This window comes from Morone saxatilis, unplaced genomic scaffold (genome assembly GCF_004916995.1).
Source record: "Morone saxatilis isolate NCDOM2014 unplaced genomic scaffold, NCSU_SB_2.0 Contig5, whole genome shotgun sequence".
In the NCBI taxonomy this organism is placed as follows: domain Eukaryota; kingdom Metazoa; phylum Chordata; class Actinopteri; family Moronidae; genus Morone; species Morone saxatilis.
This window is the reverse complement of record NW_023340095.1, coordinates 7,052,256-7,079,498: the sequence shown is the minus strand read 5'-3', so window position 1 is coordinate 7,079,498 and position 27,243 is coordinate 7,052,256. Positions and strand designations below refer to the sequence as shown.

General features: G+C 39.1%; 1 protein-coding gene across 3 annotated transcripts in view; it reads left to right on the top strand.

Annotated features, from left to right (window-relative positions):
• The window catches only part of pard3bb (par-3 family cell polarity regulator beta b), a 197,293-nt gene that overhangs the window by 116,793 nt on the left and 53,257 nt on the right, over positions 1 to 27,243 (top strand). For all 3 annotated transcript variants that reach the window (XM_035676492.1, XM_035676490.1, XM_035676493.1), the window contains exons 20-22: positions 3,220 to 3,330; positions 3,738 to 4,115; positions 17,998 to 18,115. In XM_035676492.1, the coding sequence (XP_035532385.1) occupies positions 3,220 to 3,330; positions 3,738 to 4,115; positions 17,998 to 18,115 (607 nt within the window). The remainder of the gene's footprint in view (positions 1 to 3,219; positions 3,331 to 3,737; positions 4,116 to 17,997; positions 18,116 to 27,243) is intronic.

Here is a 27,243-nt window from a genome sequence, read left to right as displayed (position 1 = left end):
AGTTTTTAAATGCTGTGGTGACACTTAGCTAATAGTTTGTGATTTAACTGCTCAACACAAAGGTGTAGAGAGAAGGAAAAGGTCAAGGGTGAGTGTCATGACATCGCAAGGGAGGCAAATTTACTTCCCATTTACTTACGTTTTCTTGTTCTTTTCTCTCTTTACTAATGCGTGCATGTACAAAGACAAAGACGCTCAGCTGAGTATTGACCCAGTCACCCTCTGTGCTCAGCCTGAAGGCAGAGGCAGGAGACAGACTTTTCTCTTCTTTGTCTTTCTTTGATTCTTTCTTTTCCCTGTGATGCCGTGGCATCTCAAGTGTGAAGCCTTCTATTTATATTACTTCCTCCCTCACATGCAAAAGGCCACATGCACACACAGAAAAACACACGCACATGCACTTTTTTATTTGATGTATATCTAAGTCCTCTGTGATTCTGATTATATATAGTGTGTATGTGTGCATCCATGCATGTTGCCTCCCACGATAGCCCAGTTATAAGTTATCAAAAGAGTCTGAAGAGAGAGAGAGTTGGCCTAATTAAGCTCTAGGTATCCATTATCTTTGTACATCTTTCTTTTCCTTCTGTACCTCATTCACCGTTATTTTTCTTTCTATTTGATGCTAAATGTAGGTAAATCAAACAGAGTTACAGATGGTTGCTTTTTTATTTAACGAGTCTTGTTCATCTTCACTATGAAACTTGACCCCATGAGGGAAACATCCTCACAAATGAACGCAAGCAATTAGTTAGGGAGAGAAAGAAGGAAAGGTTAAACGCATTAGTTACAATTTGCACTCATTTCCAAGTTGAAATATATGTTTTTGTGTACCCTGTTACTTTTCTGTATCCACCGATTTTCCATAATTAGTCTAACATCCACATATAAAATATATTGCTATTGGGTTAGTCTCGGGGGTTAGTATTAAGAATTAAAAAGCCAAATTCATGGATCAATATTATTGTTAATCTTAATCATTCATTTTAAAAACACAAGTGTATTTATTTACTCAAGCTCATCAATCTTCCCCTCGTAAATGAAAGCAATTAATGGCCTCTTGTCATTAGATTAACAATGTTATTATGTTTGATTGCTTCATGTGTCATAACATGTTACAGATATGGCATTAAAGTGGCATCTGATTTCAGTATAGTCCAAAAGAGGCCCTGCATTTGGCCTTTGGATACATCTGGGGCTGTTATTCATCTCTCATGTCTCAAGTTTTGTCTTACCTTTCTCCATCCATCTGCGTTATAGTTTTTCAGTTTATGGGTTTTGGTAATTGGCTTTTCTCTGTAAACATTGATGAGTGTGTAAGGTTAGGTTTTAAGATATTTTGACTCTCAAGTGATACAAACTATATAAAATCCGGCCTTAGCCTACATTTATTTTTCATCTTTTCAGTATCTGGCAAGAGGGGAAACAGGTATGACAGCATAGAAGAGAGGAAAGGAGGGGATGGGAGAGGTTAAGTGTTCTGAGAGAAGTGTTTGATACCGAGGGGCGACATGCCAAATGAGACAGCGAGATGAAGGGGGGACGGGGAGTTAAGATAGAAAGAGGTAAGTTAGAAAGAAACAGAAATGAGTGTAATGAGAAAAAAGGAAGAGAGTGATGAGGTAAGAAAAAGGAGGTGAAAGAGGGGTAAGTGGGGGGAAGAGAGAGAGTTGAAGGAAAGGGTAAGCCTCTAACTCTGTCGGTAGTAGTAATTAGAGCAAGGCTTGTCCCCTGTGAGGCAAAGACACACTCCCACTGTTAATGCATGCACACGGTTACAGCCCTTCATTGCCCATTGAGCCCCCCCTCTGTGGGCGGTGAATAGGCTTCTTTAGCCCCCAGTCCACATTAAGAATTTCAAAGAAACATATTACCTTAGTGCACACACACTACACCTGCTTTTTTTTAAAACTACAGCAATGCACAGACATACACAGGCTGAACTACAAACATTCACCAACAGATCTACACACTTTTGACGTTGTGGAAGTGTAGACAAAAAGAATAATACATCAATAAATTCCCTACATAAATAAAACATAAGGAGTGTTATAAGGTCACGGTTTGCATGTCGGAGATATTAACTATTTAGCAGGTTTGAGTGGCTCAATTAACCATATCCTGCTTACTGTATCGCTTCTGGGGTGTAAAGTTTAATGAGCAGTAATGTTGAATTTTTACTTTAGCTATAAGAGCTTATATAATGTTTAACCTTTGAATGGCTCTTGATAAAGAAAAAACAGATATGAACACAACAGTACTGATTTCTCACAACGCTGTGCGTGTTTCTCTCACTGCCCTATAGACACAGATCCACAGATTCACCTGCAAATGCTTTTGTCTCTTTTGTGTCCGCAAAATCTGAAGCCACTATGGTTCATTCACATTTAGTTATGAAGTTTAGTCAGGTGTGTGCATTTGTGCGTGATTCATGCTCTTCTCCAGGTAATGACTTGTCCAGTGTCCAGTAGTGCTGAGTGTGCTGTTGATGCTGACCACACTCCAACTGTATTGACTGGTGTGGTTTGAGTATTGATATGTGGCCACTTAAAATGGGCCACATTTTTTTCATCGTTTGTATGCCATCTTTTAATTTAGATTAAGCTGTATAGAGTACATACAGTGTTAAGTGAAGGCTTTTACATATAGTCTCCCTCTATCTAAATTATGGAACTACTTATATGCATTCTCAATCTCAAAGAGGAAGTTTTGGGAGCCTTTCAATTTAAATGTGGATTCACTATAGTGTTATAGGCTAAAGGGTTGAGTTTAGCAATGGCAGCTGCTTTCAATTATGATATCTACCACAACTAGTTTTAAAAGTAAACTGCCAAGAGAAGCGGTGCAGGAAGAGGTTGAGTTTGATTTCTCCTTGTGTGTGTGTGTGTGTGTGTGTGTGTGTTTCTTGCTATGTATGTGTCTGTCAGTGAGAGGTGAGAGAGTGTCTATTGGTCTTGACTCTGATTTACAGGCTGTGCTAGAAGCTCTCTCACTGAATAACACAGTGTGTGTATCTGCGTTCATGCCACTGCGTTTTGCATGTCCATGATTTCAGCCATGTGTGTTTGTTGTAAGGATGGTGTTAATGTGGTGTTTATTCCTCATCTGCTTACCAGCACCACAACCCACTGAAGGCTGTAGAAACCCCCATACAGAGTTATGGAATTATTATGTTTTTCTTTCTTATTGTTTCTAATAACTGCTTCTCTCTCTGTCCAGATTCGGGAAGAAAAAAGAGGAGAAGAAGGAGGCGAAAGCAGCTCTGCAGCGACAGAAGTCAGACATTCTGAGTGATCATGAGCTCGAGAGGATGAAAGATGAGAGGGAAAGGTGGGGAACTTTCTTGAGATGAGATGATGATGATGATTTTTTGGTGCTTTAAATTCACAGACTGTTACTGATACTAAGTTTTCTTGTCATTTCTCATTGAAGAAAAGTCCGTAACCATCTTTTGTTTTCCTCCTCAGTTAAGGATGATTGTTCACTTATAATTCTCATGGAACACATTGAAACCACTTTATTAACATCTCTACCATTCCTTTCTGTTATTGCTCCTCATTCTTTCCATTCCCTCTATTCTCTCTCTCCCTCTCCACTCCATGCTTGTCATTCCTGAGCTCTATGCTAACAGCGTGCCTCTGTGGGGTTTGTTTGAATATGTTTCTTTGTGGTAGACCTTGTTGTAACCCAGTCTTCATTTGCCCACTTACGAAAACAGTTTTTCATCTGTCTGTCAGAATTGAAGCCGGGCACCCTGAGCTGCGAGAGCACCGGCCCAGAGACCAGCAAGTAGGCGGCGGCGGGTCGGCATATCCAGATGTCGAGGATGATGACGCGGACCCCAACTATGCCCGAATACAATCCTTCAGGGACCGAAATATGGGTCCAATGCCACAGCCACTGTCTCAGTCACCCCCGTACAGCACAATTCAGCACACCCATGCCCGCACCCCTTCCCCCCAAGGCCCTTCTGCCTTTCCAGGCCATGGAATACATGGTAACGACCCTGTAGCAATGCCTGATGATGACCCCCTTGATAGGCTGTATGCCAAGGTCAACAAACCAAGGGGAGCTGGGACAACATCTCCTCCTGTCTCTGCTAATGCCAATGACAGGTAAGGCACCATGACCCTTCTCTGACCAGTTATTATTAGTGTTTTTCAGCAGTGTTGGTTCAGTAGTTTGACACATAGTGGCACACAAAACAAATGAAATTTTAAGCCTCGAAAATATCTTATAAAGTATACCAGGCCCCACTCCTGGAGGTAGGCCTGGGAGGAAAGCTCCCAGGTTTCTGCTCCTTTCCTCTCTCATCCCTCTTCAGTTTCATGGCGCAATATTATCTTGCTGATGCTTCATATTTCTCCCTCTCTTTTCACCTCAGCTGTCTAAATCAGGTTTATCTGCCACAAGCTAGTTTGTGTGTGTGTGTGTGTGTGTCTGTGTGGTTGAAAGCAAGAGACAGACAGACAAAAAAAAAAAAAAGATTGAATTGTTTGTGCTTGCTTTGAGCTTCAATATGAGTGCTTGTGTACTCACTTGCCTATTGACATACATACTGTGTGTGTGTTGTGTGTATTCCAGCGGTGGAAAAAAAAATCACTGTAGGGTTCAATGTGTTCCTCTCAGCTCCACAATCCTTACTCCTTACCTTTATTATGTCAGTCACAGCTCACTTACCTCTGAATATATCTACCAGTACAGATATTCTCACACACAGACACACATCCGCCTTATTTCTGTAACTGTCTTCATGCAAGAAGTAAATCTGTTTGATGGACAGTTCCAGGCTTTATAGGGATGTTTTCTGACACTGTGTCTTTCTCATATTGTTTCCGATCTGCATAAATTGTGTTTTATTATGGAAAGTCAAAACTGATTTGACCTTGGCTTCTAGGCTAGACTTCTAGATTTTTATTAGAAGTAAATTGCCAAATTTTTTGTCAGTGTCCAAGGGGATCAAGTTCAAACCTTAGTTAAGTTTTAGCCAATCCAATACTGGGATATAAAGGCAGTGCTAGGTTCTTCCAAAGCTATACTAAGGTCAAGAGGGAGACACCAATGTCTCAAAGTAAATATAAGTAAATGCTTCAACAAGTATAATTTGGATTATGTAAGTATTTGTAGTTTGCTTGGGCTTTAAAGGTGCAATTCATTATTGTATGTACAGCTAAATATGTTAATCTCAGTAGACTGAAATATTTAATATTAAAGTATTTTGGTATGTTATGAGCTGATGTTTCAGTTTATAACATTGAAAGATACTACTACTTTCTTCAACAAACCTATAACTAAATGGATCAATATGGATCTGGCATGGGCTTTTCCAAAAGGTGTACTTGATCTCAGTTGTTGACACATTTTAATTTGTGGCTATTCAGTTTAATTTATTCAATATTTATTTAGTTTTGCCATCTATTCTCTTCCTTAAAAGAAGAATAATGAGTGCAAGGATGTCTGGATTTTGGAAACCTATATCCATGGCCGCAGCAATCCTGGCAGATAGTGCTATTCATTTATCATCACTTCCTGAAACCTGATGATGCAGACAGGAGGAAGTCCAGGTATTGGCTGACAATAATCGATGGTGCCAAAAAAAGAAGGTAGTGTGTCAGCGGTGTGTGTGTGAGGTGTGCAGTGTGAGGCCAGAGCTGCGGTATGCATGTGGGAGACAGAGATAAACAAAATCGCTATGGACTCCATTCCATCAGCACCTCAGCGAAGCACACTAATGTACACACACACAACTACATATACTCACAAATGTACAGAGTTGTGTTTCCATGCCGACTGAAAATAAGATTTTCACTTCATTATGCTTGATTTTGATTTGGCTGCTACCTTCACTTTAATGCAAATTATGGTAGCATTAAGAAGTCGATATCTTCTTATAATTCAAATAACTGTCTTTCATCTTAAATTATTTGTTTTTTTTTCCTTTAATTAATAAATCTGATTATACCACTATGGGTTTCTTTCAATAGTGCCACCTTTAATTTCTGGTCAGTAACACACAGTGGAACTGATTCTGTATCAGCTTTTTTTTTTATTGCCTTTGCTCGCCCATGCAGTCTGCTCTGTAAGTACTTGTGCACCTCCACTAATTTTAAAAGCCCTGATAGTGATTTTACTCTGGAACTGGAGTCTGAGGCCAACCACTAAAAAAAAAGCTCATAAATGCAGACACTATTCTTTCATATCTGCTACGATGAATGTGTGCTCAGTAATTGAACATAATGCTTGAATCTGTCATCTGAGTCTGTCTGTTTTCCAAGGAAGGATTCACATAAACAAGTTTTTTACACAACAGTTTTGTCGTCTTTGCAGTATTTCAGACATCATGTCAGTTTCTTCAGCCACCTGACAAGGGCAGCAGTGTGTGGCAATTTATATAGGTCTTTAAATAGTCAATTATATTCTCCAGCACACATTTATGTGCCTGGCTGCATGTGTGCATTTATGTGTCTATGTTTGGTAGTATTTTTTTATCAGAGGTTTGCTTTAAACAGCTCTATTATGGAAGGGCAGTTATTTAACCACACAGCACAGTAATATATAACACTGTCTGCGTCTCAACCAGCCCACCACCTTTAATTCTAAAGGGCACAGGCAGCTCAATTCCTTATGCATGGGAGAGTTTAATGCAGTCTCATTTAGTAAACCCATTACACACACACCACACATTTGGTAAAGATATTTGGTAGAAGAAGCACACACCCACACACACTCACACAAGCCCAAATAATCTACTGTATCACTTTTTCATCTTCCTGCCTCTTTCCACAAAGGTAAGTATTTCTTATGTAATTTTCCCTTACATAAGACAACGTCCATAATAAGGCATCTCATTTTGAAATGTGAAAACAATGTGTGTCCGCAGCATTTTAATTTCAGTTTTAATTTCTGTGCTCCTGCACTGAGATATCACAGAGTGTGTTAGAGGCAAAAGAAAGTTGTCTTCCTTTATATACTTGCTTATGTCATCATCTCCACATTTATATACTTGTTTTCTCTGAAATCAAGATAAGTTGATGGAGTGCTAAATTGGAGAGAAAAAATAAGTGTGGACATTGTCTGTGATTCTTCTGGTGTCCACCCTCCTGCAGCTCCTCTGCCTGTCTTCCATCTCAGTACACAGATGGACATATTGGAGGGCCTGAGTGGCTCACATAGCGAAGGAAGTAGCAGGGGAACCAGGGTGGGAGAGAGAAAGTATGCAAGCAAAGGAGCTCTTCAGAAGATTTTCAAGTGTAGAGCAGGATTATTTGCCCACCATCTGCACACACACACATGCACACTATTTCTCTCACTCCCTTTCGTCCTCTCTCTACAACTATTTTGCGCACTAACACTTAGCTGCACGTACAAAACTGAGGTAGTTAGGATGTCAAACACACAGAGAGTCCATTTTCTGAAGTGACCACCCAAGCCTTGCATGAGTGCTGCCCTCCGTTTTCTTGAGTGGGTGCCCCCTCCCACCCTCACCCAACCACTACCACCACCACCTAACCCTTCCAAGTGCCCCTTGCAGGTTACCATAACAACCACGACCTCTGGCACTCCACCAATTAGAAAACAATCAGCCTGGAGAGAACAGGGTGGAGTGAGCTTGAGAGAAAGAGAGGTACTGTATTGCATGAGAGAAAGATAAGTAGAGAGCAAATAACATCAAGAATGAAAGACAACAAAAAAGAACCCGAGTGGTACATTTATTTACACAGAGAACCATCTAACCAAAGGAAATTAATAGCACAATGGAAACAAAATTTTTTTATCATGAAGGTCTAATGCTGTCCAATGCATTGGCCTTGCAACAGATATGCAGTATCAGACAGCTATTGATTCAACCCTGGAATCTTTTTTGTCAATGTATAATATACTATATTACATAGTAAGATGTAAGTAATACAGTTTTCAACCTGCCTGCTGGAGGCAAAATGTATGAGAAGCATACACATTCACAGTATACTGTAGTGCATTCTATATACTGTATAAATAAATAAACAAATAAGACCACGCTCAAGATGACAGTAGCTCCTCCTTTCAGTGATATTATCAACTTAAACTGAATAATCAAATGCCGGATTGGTAACACTTACAAAATGTTGCCACTTATTTAAAAAAGACAAAGTTGCTGCTTTACTGCACTCTTCCTTATTTTTGTGTGTGTCCTAAGGGAGGATAAATATGTTTGAAGTGAGTCTTTTCTTCTTTATAGCAATCCACAAGTGTCCTTGTAAGATACTAGTAAGTGTAACACAATGTACGATATAGTGTAGAGGTGGCTAGGCTTCTTTTGACAGCCAAAATTCTACGCATTGAAAAATGTGTTGCTTTATAAACTATATACAGAACATATTTAAGCTTGCATATATAGATTGCACTCGTCTTACTTCAGAGTACACGAAGAGAAAAAAACATGCTCTCCTAAAATTTGAGTCAGAATGATGAAATGGAGACCAAGAATAGAGGCAGCTCGTACAGGAGAGATGAGCTTTTAGTATTGCTTGGCTGGTCACTGGAGAGGCTTTCTTTCCTCCATGTTAATTAATCAGACGTTGTGTGCCACACGCACGCACAAACACACCTTTTTTTATTATAGAGTAATACATACTGTGGAGGGAGCTTTTAGTGGGTGCCAGGTTGGTCTTTGTGAGTGCTGTTTTTGACATCACTATCTTCTTGTAGGTAATTAGTTTTGGTGTGGCTGGGGCTGTGTGTGTGTGTGTGTGTGTGTTTGGGGATGTATCTAGCTTTCGATAATTACACGAGTCGGTACTAATAAGCATTAAAGCAAATAATATAAGTCACAAAATACAGCAACTTCAGGCCTAATTTGTGAAGATTTCTGTCATGTTTTAGTCAATTATACAAGGATCTAGTGTCTCTTTGTGACCTCCACACACGTAACAAGACCGTGTTTTAATTTTTCTGACAAGTCACATGCAATTAATGACTATCCTGTCCACAAAAACAACAGCTCTGTTTTTTGTTAAAGCAACTTCAAGCAGCTTATCCCATCTCCTACCAACTGTTGGTTTTCTAGACAATCTTTGCCTGATCTTTAATGTGTTAATAACTAGTTTAACTTATCTAAATTTTAAAACAGCACTTCAGGCGTGTTTTTGTTTCACAAATGGGCGTGAGAGGTCTACAATTCACTCTGATGGGTTATTTGAAAGACGTCTTGGACGCCTTGGAAACTTTGTAAACATGAAAAAGAAAACTGTATTATCATGGAAAGAAATGCGGAATTTGCAGCTAATTTAAAAACTGAAAGAAGTGGCAGTCCATGGCAGATATGAGAGAGATGTTTGGAGTAGTGCTGGAGGTAAAGTGGAAGGTTAAGTAGGATTAGGAATAAAGAGGAAGGGAAGTTAAAGAAAGAAAACGGGGAAGGGGTGAGACAAAAGAGATGTATGGAGAAGAAGGAGCCAGAATGAGTGTTTAGAGCTGCAGGAACAAATTAGCAGAAGGAAGTGTGAAAGAAAAGGTGGACTTTTTTTCTAAAAGCAGGAAGAGAGGGATTCAGAGTAGAGAAAGTGAAGGATAAAGGTTAGAGAGAGAAGGGAAAGCAGACAACTGAACAGAAACAAAAGAGGTGAAGCTTCTCGGGCTTGGAAGAATTGGAGAAAATGATTGAGGGTTGGTTCATGTTTAGAGCTAAAACAAAAACGAAAGAGAAGAGGATGATTTGAAAGGGAGAACATGAGGATCCAAATGTTGTGGAAAGGAGACGTTAGTGGACCCAAATAATTGCAGGAATGAGAAAAGTGGTTCAACTAGCGAAATGAAAATGAGAAAAGAGGAGGTAGCAAGGGATTCAGAGGGGAAGAGAGGCTAAGTGGATGTTTTGGGATAATTCAACAGATGAAATGGGGAGCGAGGTGGTCGGAGTGAGGACATTCTGGGGGGGGGGGGGTCAGTGAATGTTCAGGGCTAAAAGGGCAAATTAGACTCAGAAAAGAGGATGGGAAAGTAGAAAAAAATAAGGGATAAACTGAACTGAGATGCTGGGAGTACAGAATGTGAAGAGGACTAAAAGAGAAGAATCAGAAGAGGTTGGGGGGGTTGATAGAGAGCAGACGAGAAAAAGGGCCAGAGTGTGTGTTTTCCGGCCTCAAAGCGCGTGATTCGGCCTGGCTAATAAGGAAAAGCTCTCAAGAGGCACTTGTCTGCTCCATCCCTTCCTCCCCCTTGCTCTCGTTCCTTCAATATACCCTTTCTAGGTCTCTCTTCGCCTTGTTGCACTCCCTTCCTCTCATTTATGATTTCCGCCTCTCGTATTTGCACAAGTAGTTCTCAATGAAAAATAAATTCCATGCAAAGGACATCCTCCCGCAATGGAGCACGTACACGGTAAAAGGACACATGGGAGAACAGACTCTTAAAAGGACACACACAAACAGATGAGGACACTAAAAGTTTCAAAACACAAAAGGGTTAGGGGATGGACTTTGGGATGGAATTAGCTTTGTGCATCTTTCATGTTATCTAGCTATATAAATGTTTGTTGTTCCTGTACTCAATCCAATCCTTTTTTTTCATACAGCAGAGATTATAAAGGGAATTCAATTGAACTTTCCAGCAGTGGTAACCTGTAGCTAAGCAACATGGACACTCTGTTTTAGGGCTTTTGTGTGTATATTGTATATCTCAGTCTTCTATGATGAGATAATTATTTGAACAGAAAGCCAGGACAAAATTGATATATACTTGTTTTTGCATCCATATACTCCTATGCAAGGTTGCATTGTATCTAATCACAGTAAATCCAGTCAAAAACAGGTGAACATATTCGTATAGCTATTAAGTTTAAATGATAAGTAATGACCTTCACATGTGTGTATATGTGGTATGATCATATTATTGAAATAAATGCTACAGATTTCTCCCATCATAACCTTATAGTTATCACCCCACCTTTGTAGAAGAAATCTACCTCATGTTTGGGGATGGAAATTTGCGTTATGGTTAGTTATCATGCTTGAGGCTGGGTGGATTTATTCTGGTTACTAAATCTAATAAAACTACCTTGGTCAAATCCACATGGCCAGCAAATATTTATCTAACAAGCAAATAAAATTTAAAAGAGAGCATTAGAGAGATGATGTCATGTGAAGTAAAGGTCAGCTGGAGTCATTTCTCAAACCTTCTGGACTGATTCTTAGTCAAGAATCAAGTGTAAAGCCTAATGATAGATGTTTAAAGTAGAAATAGTCAGCTTTTCTTTGCTTTAACTTTTGAAGTAAATTTTGATTGCACAATGTAATGGCTACAAAAAAATGACACCATCAACTTTTAGATTGGTTCCCTAGAAGCCTAGCTTTGACTATGCAATCCTGTCTCTCACCAGGCACGATATCTTCAGTTTGCTGCCATCGCCGCTCTGTATCACAGAGAATGAAAGTACTTAAACAGGCCATCGCAAGGCAGGAGTCTCCTCTTCAGTCATTAGACAAGGAGAACCTTCCTATTGTTCGTTCTTTATCATAAAATAGTCGGTCAACCAGTTAAATATAACAATGAATTATGAAACCCACGCTGTGGGTAGCTGTTAACCCCTCGCGTCCTATATTAATCCAGCTTTAGAGTTGCCATCCGCAGCTATTGTGTTTGGCAGAGGCATTAGACAAATAGGCCTCTTGCCACACACACGGCTGTTAAAGTCAAAAGGGAATGTTGAGCCAGACATCCTGCCTACATGATTTTATGCCAGCCAGTTTACCACCTGTAGCGCTCCCCCCTCTCTCTGTCTGTCTCTCGCACGCACGTACACACGCTGAAGGCTTGTCTAAATAATGTTATGCCAGACAATTTTCAATCTGTACAATACGCAGACACACACACACACACACACACACACTGATTGTCATGACGATAGGATGCCAGCCTCCTCTGCCACTGTGAGTGTCTCTCTTGCACACGCAGGCATTTAGACAGCTAGTCTGATTGATGTCATGGCAGTCGATAGAGCGCTAATTACTCCCCATGCTTAGACGGCGCCGCGTAAGGAGCAGTGTCATATCCTGTCAGTTGCATTTTAAAAACACGTGTCACTTCCTGTTAGCCTGCAGAGGAAAAGAGTGCAACAGAGCAACCTGACAGCACACACAACCCCCCCCTCTCTCTCTATTCTTGACCCTTTCTTTTTCTTTTTCTTTTTTTTTTCCTCTGACCCACCTGCCGGCATTGGTGATCTTTCGTTGTCAAACTTCATTAGCGGAGACGTCAGCTAATTAGAACCTGGCGCAAGCTTGGGAGATTAGGAGGTAGAAGATGATGAAGAGCGAGATGAGGGAGATATGGAGGGAGGGGAAGAGGGAGGCAAGGCAGAGGAGATGGAGATGAGCAGATGATGAAGAGATTAAGATGGAGTGGGAGGGAAGGAGAGATAGATGGTATCGAGTAGGGACGGGAATGACAGCAGAGATGATTACCTGCATAAACTGCGGACGGTAGAAGAGTGAGAAAAAGGATGAATGGAGGTGCGAGAAATTTAAAATAGATTGTGGAGAAAGGCCGACAGACTTGTGAATATTTACTGCTCTAAATGAGTCACAGTAAAGAGAAATGTGCGAGGAAGATTGAATACATCACAGAAATGTCAAAATGACAGAACATATAATCTAAAGAAAGCTCATATCTGTGTCAGCGCATGAGGACTAACATTGATTAAGTTGTTTTTGTTACTTGCAAGTAATCCTGTACGTGTTTGTGTGTGTGTTTGTGTTTGTCTATAAGTGAAAGCAAGCAGCCGAGTGAAACAGATACAAGACACAGGGAGAGAGTGAGATAATGCATTGACCTGTGTCCTCTGTTGTGATCTAGTTGATCCTTGTAAGACACAGCTGATAACGATCCTCCACTCCACAACTAGACACCAGGGAGAAAATACACAGACCGGCACACATTTGTGGACGTGTGTAAAGAAAAGAAAAAAAAAAAAGACTACAACTCCCTCTTGTCATCATCAGTCAATATTAAACTACATTTCCTCTATTGTACTCACAGTTATTGACTGTGGTCTGTGTCCTGTCATTGCCAAGAGATGATACCAGCCTAAAAATATTAAAAGTTTGTGTGTTTAGACTGTTAATTTATGAGTTAAAATAGTTCAAATACTAATGTATTCTTTGTGTAGTCTTAACAACACAAATAATTATATTAAAGCTGTATATAATTTGATTAAGTGATTATATAATTAAGTTTAATTTATGCTATTTGTATTATTGGCTAAAAGGGTTTTAAGGTTCCTGCTTTGTTACATCTCATTTGAAGAGGAAGTCAATGTCCATTTACTGTTGCTCTGAAAAGGTTAAGATGGCCACTCTCAACTCTGACATTTTAAAGCTTCAAAAGAACCGGTGATTGTATGCCGCATTGATCAGCATCAGCACGATGCAAAGTCACAAATTTCCTACTTTCCTTGAAACTGAATGAGCCAGTTGTATACAGTGTGTACCATCTCTTAAGCTTCTAAATCAATTGCAGTTTATGTTTTCAAGCTTTATTGATTTTTCCAAATGGCTATCATAGCCTTGTGTTTGTGCTAATGAAAGGAAATCCTACTTTCCTGCTTTCAGAAGGAAAACATCTCTGCCAGTGGGTAGCCTTTTTATCCTTTTCTTATCTTTCCTGCTTCCAAGAATGCAATAAGACCTTTAACAGGTCCCTGTACATAGTTTATTGTACCTTTGCATTCTTCTACACTCATGCTAACACACGCTCTCACATTTGCAAAAGTGTGATAAATCAAATGATAGCCTGAATGGCGTATCCCCCCTGTGACACATCCAAGAGGAAACCATACATTACCTGTGTGTGTGTCTATGCCATGTATGTGTGTGTGTGCACTTACTTGTGTGTGTTGCAGCTTGTGTGGCAGACTACACCATAGTCCTTTAGCCATTTTGTGTCAGATTTATGAAACCTTTCAGCTCAAAGTCATCAGTTACAAAGCACTAAAAAACATTTTATTGACCTGCTCTTTCTCTCTTTCATTGTCTCAACATTTCTCTCTTGTATCCATCATCTCTCATCTCTGTTTCTGATGGAAGAAAAATACCAGTAGATCAGGTGGACATGACAAATCACAGTGTCTGCCTTTAGATGCCAGCACTGATGATGGTATGAATTTGCCACATCACCCAGCATAGCATTTTAATTATGAATGTTGTTATAAAGTCAAGCGTTAAGTAAACGAGGCTGATAATTCAATTTCAAGGTATTTATCATTAATGTGGGTATTAATGCTTAAATAAATTAAAATATGTTTTTACATACATAGGATTTACACCTACACTTACTATATTTTTCCTGAATGAATTATGTTTGACAGATTTCACATGATGTCATTAAAAATGAATGTTAAATATACACGATCTATGACCACACGTCACACTTTATCCAGGCTTCAGCAGTGGAGTCTCGCTTTAAGATGGCTTAAATCAAAAAAAGATCCCAAATCTGATTAAAAGCATTCCAGAAAACGCATTTTAAGGTTGTTACTTTACGAAATTGCACCTTTTATCACCAGACTTGTAAATATTTATAGTCTTTAATGACAAGAACATATTCCTTTACTGTGGACGTTGATTTATTTTAGGGCATATCTCACCATATTATTAATGGAACAGAAGTTTTAATTATTAATAGCAGCATTATTAACAGCTACGCCGAGTTTCCGATTCAGATTTTAAACATTTATAGAATTATTATTGGTGTGACAGAGCAAGAGCAAGAGATTGATCTACCTGGATCTGTGTGCGTGTGTGTGGGTGTGGGTGGTGAGAGAGAAAGAGAAAGAAAAACGAGTCTGTTGCCGGACTAAAGCTCAGGTCGGTGCTTTTATTTTGAAACATGTACGTTTTATCAGTGGGTTTTTATTTCTGGCCTTAATATTATACCCAAATGTTCCAAAATGAATACTCACTTGAAGTTATTCCTGATGTAAGTAATAAAAGAATGAAAGCAAACAAACATGTTTTAGGTGCACAGTCATGTATCATGCACAAGCACAAAACAATGCTACGCCTTTAGGCTATTACCAAATGAACCAGTTTTATTGGTGTTTAATGACCACAAGGTAGTTAAAAAGTGAAGTCATACAAGTCTGCTTCATTTTTTGTGGTTTACTTGTTTCTCTAAAGCTAATCAATAGCTTCCTCAGTCTGTGGTCATGGAAATATTTGCATAAACACACATTTATGTGTGTGTGTGTGTGTTTGTCTGAGTGTTGTGTTATGTCTTTGTTTATCATATTTATTTCTTCTGGAGCCCACCCTCTTCCTTTTACGTGGGGTCATAAATCGTATGAAGTACCCTTTGTGTGTGTGTGTGTTTACTTGTGTGCATGCGTCTGTGGACAGAAAATGAATGTTGTGTACATTTTACCACCCTATCCTCCCAGGCCCTCTGTCAATAAAATGGAGCAGGGGGTGAGGTGGTGTGTAGGTGTGTGTGTGTGAGAGTATGAGATGTGTATCATCTGGAGCTCCTTGTGACACAAATCTTTCCTACTGTGATGCATAAACATGAAACAGCACAGCGGGAAAAAAAGCACAGAATAGAGCAGAGCCTGCAGGAATAGAGTAGAATACATTTGACCATCATCCAACAACCGCTTCAGGATTTGTGCGTCAACGTGTTGTTGAAGTTTAACATTTTTGTCTGTTTGAAACCTCCCACTGACTTTATATGCAATCACACCACTTTTAAAATTCACTGGAAGTTCTGTTTGAAGAAACCTTAATCCATTGTTCCATTTCTCCCGTTCAACCGTCTCCATAATTTCAAATTCATCTAAAGTGGCCTTAATAAAAGAGACTGGGATGACTTGTACATATTTAAGTATATAAGGACCTCCACTTTGTATTGTTTTTATTATTTCTTTCCTGGTTTGTGAGGTGCTGTGGGTATCCCTTGATGTACTACTACAGTACTACTTTTCACTAGCACATGCAATCAGAAAGGGGTGGTAGAGGGTGAGGCATAAGGAAAAGGAAGATGTGGGATGTAAATCGATTTCCTGTAAATGTGATGTGTTTATTTCTGCCTGTGTGATACCCTTGTGAGGAGCTGCCAGCTTGCCTAAGGTGTTTCTCTGCCTTCTACATTCTGGGATACTAAAGTCCCCAGTCTCCCCATGATGATGAATATGATAATGCATTTTGATTTCAATCAAAAGAAGACATTTTGGGAATTTCCTGATAAAATGATAAAATATAATCTCACTCCAGTAAAACTAATAATTAGAATGTAAAAGCTTGACTGCAAAGGTAAGGCGATACAACAATCAAGACTAAAAACTGTGTTTTGCTCAGTCATTAAGTCCAGTTAGCGTCTGATTTCACTCAGCTCCAAATGTACTGTTCACACAGTGGATGTTGTGTTTCACTGCTGACACAGCTCTCTTACTCTCCCAGGCTAGAATATGGAGCACAAGTACACTCACACACAGACACATACACACTGAGACTAAATTGTGTTTCGCTATAATGCATTTCCCTATACAGTATACCGTACTGTAGGATAGTAGACCTGTCATTTTCAAGGAATGTATTACTTGCTAATCTGATAGCAACTTGAATGTCCCCCTGTCATTGTCTAACATGTTGCTAGCATGCTTCTGGTATGGAATATGTTGTAATTGTGTTTTTTCATCACTGTCGAATGTCTTGATGGCAAGACATAAATGGACATAAGTGTTTGTTTGTTTGTTTTTTCGGAGCTAATCTGTTCTTCTGTAGTCAGAGGGAAACTGCTGAGCACACACACATACACACAATCAATGTAAAAGGAGAATAATGTCTTTTTAAAGACACATTTTTACTTTAGAAAATGCATGTGCATATACTCTCAGGTGAACTTTCATATATTTATTGAGCATATGTGAGTTGGTGTGTTAAGCACTCACTGGAGCTTAGCTAATGCATGTTTGTTCTTTTATGTTGTGAGCATGATGATTGGCTCTAGTATTGAGGGCTATCCCAGCCTTTTCAGGGTTTCCCTTCACGGTTATGCTAGCACAGGTCAAGCGTTAAGGTTAGTATAGTACAGAGTTGCCATTGCTAAAACATATTTTTGAATGGAGATTTCTAGTGTGACAGAAACAAATACCCACAAATCTAGAACAAACCAATATTTACATTATGGGTCACATACTGGTAATGCAACACTATTATTCGGACTTTTCTGATTGATTGTGCATCGATGTGTTTTTCCTCCTTCCATCAACTTGGCTCATGAAATTGCACACCGCACTTCTATTGGTGCATATGGGTACATATGTGTATAATATGACTTTTCATATTTCCATTATGTGTGGGTGTGTGGATATGTGTGCATGTGCATGACTCACACGGGTTCCCAGGGTTCAGTGCTGATATGCTTCATATTTCCTCTGTTGACATAGAGACAGAATATTCATATGATTGATGTTTTTGTTTTCTTGCTTTTTGCAAGAGAAAAAGCAAAAGATGGAAAAACAGATATAGACGTAGGCAGTCAGAACAATCAAGAGTTTGATCTTTGTGTGTGTGTGTGTGTGTGTGTGTGTGTGTGTGTGTAGTGTGTTTGCATGCACCCACACTTGTGCACGTTTGCAGGTGGGTCTGTGTCTGTATCTCTGCAGTCAAACTTCAGCAGGTGTCTGTCAGGAAAAATTACTGTGTGAATAAACAGATGGCTTCTATTGGCTGGCTCATTATCAGGACAGCTGGTTGGCGGTGATGTCAGTCAAAGTTGAGTCAAGGTGTTTTATATTATATTGATACTGATGTGATTTAGTTGCAGTGTGACAGTTCAGTGAGCATGACTTCTGTCAAAATGCTCTCAAGATCCAGAGTCCCAGAGTGAATTTACCTGTGATGATCTAATGCTTATTTCTAAAACCTATTTTGTGTGCTTTTGTTCCTCTGTGTGTATGTGTGTGCGTGTTTACATCTGTGTGCCTACCTACCTGCACCTGTATGTGTGTGTGTGTGTGGGGGGCAGTGTGGACAGGATCCAGCAGCTAAGAAGAGAATACCAGCAGGCAAGGAGAGAAGGCATGGTGCCGCCTTATGAAGAACTGGATCCACGACGCAGAGGACATGAAAACGATGTACACAGGGTGAGGACACACACACATATACACTTACATGCACATGGAAAAGTCTACAGACAGGCAGATCAGGTGAATAGCCTCGTAATCTCTTCTATGTAGCATTTTCTGCCCTTTTGTTCAACCTTTCATTAGTCTGTCCATCATCAGTTTGTCTTCACATGTTATAACCAAGTGATCACTGTGTGCTTGTGTTTACACACCAGCGTCTTTGTACAGTCTGTATGTGTGTATTTGTGAGGTTTCTTATTTCGTATTTAACTATCAGAATGATCACTGCTTTTACTGCGTTTGTCTGGTGATCAAGGCCCGTTAGCTGTCAGTCACAAGGCGCTTTGACGTGAATAGCTCCTGAAGGCATTGAGCTGATAGGACTTGATGTGATCCACTTTTCACTGAGGATGAGACACAGAGGAGATAAGTAGAGATTTTACACACTTGTCATCCTGCAGGTACTGTTTTTCAAATCACAGAATCATAAGCACGTCTCCACAGATCCACTTTTGAGCTGAGACTGTCTGAGTCATGCTGGAAGAAACTCAAAAACACGTCTGTGATGCCGTAATAACGGGTAAATTATCAATGTGCTAACAAGAAATCACCTCCCACGCTAGGACCAAGTGTCACCCTGCAGTGACTTTGTTTGCTGCCGTTGCTAAGCAAATTTAAGTACCGCTATTATAAATGTGTCTCTGGGTATCAGATTTAATTTTTTATAATTCTGACAGTGCCATTATTTTGTCATATCTCTTCGTCAATCAGACACTGACGATATGTTTCTTCTCGCTTGCTGCTGTGCATGTTTTTCTTGCAGTACATGAATGCAAATGCTTCCTTTTAGCCTAAACTCTATATTGTATAAGTTTCCATGTGTTACAGTGTTAGCAGAGCAGGTGCATAGCAAAGCCTGTCTTTTCAGCCTGGTGTCTTTACTACTGTAAAGTCAGGTGCCTACAAAATTTTACCTTACCGCTTCTCATCACCATGACATTTAAGCTTCCATGTTTTTTTGCGGGGGAAAAAACAGAAAATCACCCTGAGCAACCAAAATGAGTTGTTCGTGATGGAGCTAAAATTAATCTGCTGTGACAAATGGACAGGTTTATTGCAGCACGTCACAGTTTAACCACTGCACCGTGATCTTCAGTCAGAGTCAGAAGCTTAATTTCTTTGTACCAGGATGCTGTCAAACCTCATCATGGAATAGTTAAAAGAAGAATACAAAACAGTTTGCGTTCTTTATTGAGTGATTAAAGTTGCTCAGGAGACCCTTCATGAGAACTGGGCTTTTCTGTTTTTACATTAGTGTGCATTATTTAAAGGAGTTACAATACGTTAGGCCATGAGTCTTTGTGTTGTGCAAGAGAAATATATCATGTGCTTGTACATCAGGAAGTACAGTTAGTACAGTAAAATTCAGGGCTGCTTGCAAAAATCCACATACCAGGATTTTGTTTAAAGGTAATAACTATGCAATTACTCATCTTACTTACATGAACATCACATCACATCATTTTGTGTCAAGTAGTGTCACTCACTGCAACCATAAGTCTACCTAACCTTCCATCTATTAAATGTGCTCTTTTCTTATGTATGATTGTATGGACTGCTGTGAAGTCAGAGTTTCCTATTTTTGGTTATTTTTGTATGACATACATCAATAAATAGGAGGGGTTAGAATTAACTAAAACTAGATTGAGCTATTTGACAGAGGACAAAGCTTGGTCACCGCTGGTCTTTAGCTTTGACTGTGGAATAGCTTAAAGGGCACTGCTTGGAGGATCTCAGACAGTTCAATAATGTAGCCAGGTGCCAGGCCATGCAGCACTTTAATAGCCAGTAATATGATTTTAAAATCAATTCTGAAATAAACCCATGTAAAGAGGCTACAACAGGTTTAATGTGATCCCATCGTGTAGTTTTAGCTTAAAAAAAGACTTTCAGCTCAGTTTTGCACAGCCTGTAGCCTTTCCAGGGCTTTTTGGTGAAAACAGGTGAAAAGAGCATTCTGTCATAATGAAATGAAGGCATGTATAACTGTCTAGTTTAGTGACACAATGATTATGACAAGTTTAACTTGGAATCAAGTATTTCACAACAAAATCTGTGACTGTAGCCATCCACTTTTACTTCCACGTAATAAGCTCTGTTGTAGAGCTGATCAGTCGATAAATCAATTAGCTGATCATCAGAAAATTAACCTTTTCCTCTTGCTCTAGCTTCTCAGTTGGGAACCTTTTTTGCTTTATGTGATACTAAAATTAATATCTTTTGGATTTGATTGACAAAATGGCAGTTTTGCCTTGGATTTACACATTTTACTGACCAAATGATTTATTAAGAAAATAAGATGAATTGATAATTAAAATAAGTAGTTTATTCTAATAGTATTTTGGGTTCTAATTCTGCTCTGAATTAGTATCAGTTTATTGTAACAAAATACTGAAACCAACATTGAATGATTCAGAAATGTAGGACCTTTGTCAGTGTATCTACACAGTGTGTTTATCCAAAGTTATACCTGGCCCGCTTTAATTCAGATCTTAAAGTCATTTGGTTTGTGACCAGCCAGGGGCAATCTTCTCTCCCCTGCGATCGATAGCCACACATTACACCCTTCTCTGCCTCCAAATGAGAAAACTTTGTTGTTGTTTATAAAGCAGAGAAGGCAGAGCAATTAGCATGCTTCAGAGGTGGAAATTAAGTTTGAAGTTTGAAAGTTAAAAAAAGGAAAGAGAAAAAAATCAAAAGAAAAACAGACCAGTAGCGGTTGCCACAGTGCCTAACAAGCCCCTCTCATTAAGGATGATGCATTTATTAATTAAAGCAGAGGCGATTATTTACCTGACTTGCTTTCTGTGGGAAGGGTAGAGGGAGAAGTAATGGTTATGGAGGTAAGCCGACGGCAAACTAATTCAATTTCACTTTTATTGGTTTGTTTGTTTCTTCTTAAGACATTTTTATTTTTTGTATAGGATTTGCTGAATGACTATGAAAAGTAGAAGCAATGGAAACTTAAGCATAGGGGAGAAAAGAGGGAGACAGAAAGGGCGGAAAGGGAGAGAGAGTTCCTCATGCAATGTTGCCACAGTATACTGAGTGTTTTTTTCCCCCTATGGCTCCATTACCATCTCATTGATTCATGGTTATGGGTTAGCTGTCTCTGCTAGCAAAATTATGTTCGCCTAAAAACAATTATCAAGCAACAAAAGCCACACCACAAGTTTGTTTCCAAGTGAGTGCATTGTGTGCTTATGGGTGGGTGTGTGTATTTTGGAAGACAACAACAGAATTTCTCCCTAAGGAGAGGGGGAACTAAATCAACAGGGCGCTTTCGCTGTTGTCACATACGCACACATTCACACACAGTCCTACACAGAGGGTATGGAAGCCAATTGTTATAGTGGGCGGTGTGACACAGCCTTTATTATAGGATTTAATTATAATGAAAAGCTTTCATCTAGTTTTTTTCCTGTACTTTGGGCTTAAATATGTGTGTTCATTTACAGTTAGTCATTTAATTACTAATGGCATGATGCAAAATGAAATAGCATTGAAGGCTCAGACTCAGAACATGCTGACTGTACTGCTTCGTCTATTTGATTCATCTCTTTGCTGAATACACCCTTTTTTGTACCTGTTTTATGTCATGGGATTAAGATCTGGTCCAAAAAGGGGTTTTGGGACTTTATGTAATGTTAAATGGAAAAACAAATATTCCCAGCAACTCACTTCACCCCCTCTATGTATCTTAATGTTGTTATAATAACTGTGAGTTCACTGTATTTTGAGGGGAGTGCCTCGACAGTAGAATTCCCTTGTGTTGTTGGGCTGTACCTAGCTGCCATTATAGGCTTTGTTGTTCATTTGTACAGTGTTAATGAAACTGTTCATTGGTTGTATTACAGTGGACTGTATTCTTGTATTTGGTAACTCTTTAAAAAGTGGTTGGAGAGAATGTGCAACTTTCTGTCCACGTAGGCTCGCGTAGTATTAGATACGGATTCAGACTACTTATCTCCATTCTGTCCCTGTCTTTTTTGTCCATTTTCTAAATTTGCCCCTCTCACAGTGCACTTGACAATTGTTGATCACGTCTCTGATTAGGAAGAGCCATTTGGCTGCCCAAATCTGCAAAACCACCGCCACAATTATTGACAAACAAGAACAAAATGTGTCAGCTTGTCTGGCGGGTGAAAGTGTTTTATTCTAACCAACAGGAGTCAAAGTTAGGATTAGACAGTGATTCATCTGTTTATCTCTATAATTCACATCCTTATCTTTGTCTTCCTGTCCACATCCTCTTTCTAATTCCTGTTATTAAAAAAAAACTCTCAATGCTACAAAAGCTGAGTGGTGGTGGTGTCAGCAAACCATGACGCTAATGTTTCAATCTCTTATTAAGCCAACCATGAGAAATATTCCACCTGAGTGAAGTATGGTTTAGTCCAGGGAAGATGGTGGACAGCTAAAGTAGTAAAGTAGTTTTATTCATAATATTTTGAGCTAACATCTTGAGCAGATTATAGGAAGTATAAGCCCACTTTCTTGGCAAACCTGATATTTTGTCGTCCACCTTTCTGATCTCTTTCTCTATATCTGTTATTGTTTTAGTTTTTGCGTCTGTGGCCTTCCCTTTTTCCATTTTCTGGCACCCTTTGGTTCTCCCGACCTCTTAGCATTCCACACATGCAAGTCTACTGTAACACATCCATACGCAGACATCTGTTTGTTAGGAACTTCAGTCAGAGAGGTTCCTGTCATTCTGTTTCGCTAGCTCATTGTGGTATCCAAGCATATGACATTGGGGGAGAATATTGCTCTTTTTCTACATTAACTTGATCACCAAAATGACATTTCATTCTGATTGGTGTATATTAATGCGTTATCTTTTTGACCGTACATATAGTATCCTGTCTATTTGTGTTTCCTGTCTTGTAAATTAATTATTTGGCTACTTATAAATAGTTAATTGCACATGTAAATTATGCTGATAGACACTTAGAATGTGCATAGATTGTTGAAAAAAGACAATAGGAAAGAAAAATAGCAAAGAATATATAATCTATAGGCTGTAACATATAGGAGGTGGTGGAGTGGGTCGTCAAGTAATCTAAGGGTGACTAGTTGGGTTCCCTGATTCTTGTCGTCCAGTCGAACTGTTCTTAGGCAAGATATTGAAACACAAATTGCTCCTGATGACTGTCCCGTCAGTGTGTGTGTGTGTGTGTGTGGTTGAGCTTTGTATCATCATGAGTGCTTTGGATAGAAAGCTAGTAGTTGGCACCTTGCATGGCAGCCTCTGCCATCAGTGTATAAATGTGTGTGAACGGGTGAATGTGACGTGTGTTGAAAAGCGAGTAGTCTGAAGAAGAGAAAAGCACTGTGTAAATTATACAAGTCCATCTACCATTTCATTTACCAAGTCCATGTAGGGTAATTAGTGTCAAAACTAACTTCACTGGCATGAAATTTTTTTTTTTATGCTAGATGACGAAACAAAGTGCATTGCATTTATTTATGTTCTGCTGCGCACCTGTGCTGTCTTCAGACATCTGCTCAGAAAGTTAATGCATGAATACATCTTTTAATTTGACTGTTGATTTATTTTATTTCTTTTTTTATCCATTCATCCATCTGGTTTCTGTAATACAGTTCAGCATCAAGGGGCCTGGAGCCACTCCCACCATGCATTGGAAGAGAAGGGAGGTACAGCCTGACCAGGTCGACAGTCGATTAAAGAGCTAACACATACTTAGGCAAAATAATGCATTTATTCTCATATTCTTATACCTATAGGGGATTTGCATTTGAGTTCATTCTCATATGTGTATACTGTGGGAAGACACAAAAACAGGGAAAACATTCAAATCCTGTACAGAAAGCATTCTAGCGGGCCGGCCATCAGATCATGAGTCTTAGAATTGGGATTTGTGGGTTTGGAAAAATAAATGTCAGAATGGTTTTCCCATCCACTCATGATACTGTACGGATGTGTGCGCGTGTGTGTTTCCAGCCAGCTGTTCCATGTAGTCCTTTATTTTTTCCAGTCGATTCTCTCCGTCTAATGAAGCTTGAGATATATATATAGATGAGTTAAACTTTAAAAGAACTACATCATGGCCTTTGACCCATACAATTTAAATGGAACTCAGCCATTACAGCAAAACCTTTAGATTTGCTGTTCAGTCAGAAATGTTGTCAGCTTAGTCAGTCTTTGTGTAGCAGAACAACAACCTTTTGGAAATATGTGTGATAGATGGCTGGATTTGACTTTTCTACATTAAACATGTAACAATGTGTTTTTTTGGGATTTGTATTAATACATAAGCTATCAATGGTGCCATAACCTTTTATTCACCCTCCATTGTTCTATGGGTTGCACCCAAAAAAATGGAATGGTAGTTTCAGGATCAGCACCTTTTTTTCTTTCTGCTTTCTTTTGAAAATAATCATGTGAAAGGTAGCATTTCAAAGCAGGGGTCACTATTGCCTTCAACAAGTCTAGGGAAACATATGGGATAAATTGAGTTTGGTTTTATTGGCAGTGAAGATCAAAAATGGCAAAATGCTCCTGCACAAAGAAAACTGGCAGAATTGCTCATCTGTGCCGCCTCCAAATGTTGCCCATGTGCGGTTATAAGAGGATCTTGTATCATATCCTGTTGATTAAGACAGAATTCCCTGTACTGTCAGAACTATGTCCGGTTCTGTACTGTATGTAAACGTTTGTGTGTCTGCCTCTACATGTGTGTAGTCTGTAGTGTGTGTGTGTGTGTGTGTGTGTGTGTGTGTGTTTCTGAAGTTATTCTTTGTTTTTTTTGGTTCAAGGTTGCAGTCCTCTGAACTGGGTCCAATATTCTTTCTAACCTTGTCACTGTTGCCATTCAGAGACAGACTCACCATTGTCTGATTCACAATAGAATTTGGGAAAATCCCAGCGTGCGATTTCCCATAACCTTTATTTTATCGTACTTTTTTTGTCCATTTCAAACTGACTACTCTAAAATGTGTTCCCTTTTCTCACTTTCATTCGTTTCTCTGACGGCTTTGACATGTGTACAGTGTAAAAATCATTGTGAATTTACCCTTTATTCCTATTAACAGGACCATTCCATTTACCTCAGTCAAAATTCACCTTACTTTTAACATTTGTGTGCATTCTCTGAATACTGAAAAACATAATTCCCACAATTCTTCTGTCAATGATCTTGACACCATCGTTCAAAGACACAGCACATTTAAATAGGTCAGAAATACTGGAATACTGACATAGAGTGTTGACCTGGGCAAAAGACAGAGAGCCTTTTCACAATGATAACACAATTTAGTGCCATGATCTGCGTGTATGTGGCTACATTAGTCATGAGTATCACCCACTGAGACCCATGACTAACAATGAACACAGTTTTTCCATCCTGTAGAAGCAGAACGAAACAGTGCCACTGTACAGCATATCTTTCTCTTTGGAGTGCTGGGTGAATTAAGGTTAGGCCTCTTATTCTTCAGGGGATACTGTTTCCCCCCTAATATTTCTCACTCTTTGTCTACAGACAAAGATTGTATCTTGTGACACAATCACAATCTCATTGTGTTGCTATGTTTGAGTATGAATTAACCTTTTGTAGTAGTAACTGTGTGTGGTATACCCTATACAACTCAGTTAATCAAAGCAAATCAAGTTTATTGTCACAAGCAATCATATACAGTACAGCGTATAGCAAAATGTGTCCTCATCTTTTGATGTGTAATTCATTAGCAGGTTTTTGGGATGGGAAAATGCTTTGAGGAATTCTGCATGTCGGTAACATTAATGTGTAGTATTTCTATGGTGGGGAAAGATGTCTATTCCTGGTCTTTTATTGAAGAGTCAAATCAGTGATATTCTCACAGTTGTATTCCTATTGTTTTGTCGTAGATTATTACTTTTGTAGCTTGATTATGTTTTGGTTTTGTTTTTTTCCTGGTGGATTTTGAACGTAAAGCGGCTATAATCAATATTTTTATAATAACAATATATCAAATAACAATGTGAAAGTGGTCATTCGTAGTGATGAACCCACAGAAAATGATCACCAAAATCTGCAGCTCCCCTTGTACTTATGGAGCTATACAGCAAGTTTAGTCCAGTCTGCAAATGAACTGTTTTGGTTCACTCACACAACTCTCACAGCATCATTTTCAGCTACAGCTAGAAGGTGTTTTCAGTGAAAAAGCTCTGATAAACCCACTGCAAACTACCTGCTCTGTATTTAAAAATAGCTTGTGAACATACAAAAACAGAGATTTGCTGCAAACATTAGTGACATGATTGTTATTGATTAAGCTCAGGCACATTTGATTTTAAGGGACAAACCCACAAAAAAGTAAAAGTGCAGACTTTCAGCTTTAAGGGTGTTTGAGTTGCTTCACATGTGTATTGGGTGAATAGTGTAGAAAAGTAGCCTCTTTTATTTATTTTATATTGTGGAAGAAATCTTTGTTTGAAGAAAACCTTACTCAGGTTCCAGATTGAAGAAAATAATATTTACCTAAGCTTCAAAAGAATAGGGATGATATGATGTATCAGCACATCTTTGACTTCTAAAAACACATCTGGGCTCTGCTCACAATGGAAAAAATCTTTCACTCAGCAGCAGCCGTTAATCAATGTGAAATAGTTTGTCTCATTACAATGACTTAATCAGGAAACAGCCAATATCAGGATAAGATTAATAATAAAACTGTTTATGTAATACATTTTTCTTCTAAGTTAAACTTACAGTAAGTCACTTTGACTTCAAGCATGTTTTGTTCAAGCTGAGAATTAGTATCATCATCTTTAAAACCACATGCTGCAGTACAGAGCCAACACACAACAAAAATGTCTTCTGTGCTGGTGGCAGTTAGTAGTGCACATAAATCTGCTGTTACTGCTAATAATTCCAGTTACAGGTTTAACTTGGATACAACTTGTTCTGTCTTTACGGTGCTATAAAGTTAGGCCTTCCAAATATGTCACAAACCTCCAACATAAGAATGTTTTCTCCGTACCATGCAGTCGTACTTGGCAGATCTTTGTATTTGTCATTTCATAGCCATGCTGGGGAGACAAAACCCCTTTTTCCTCCCTCCCTCTCTCTCTCTCTCACTCTCAC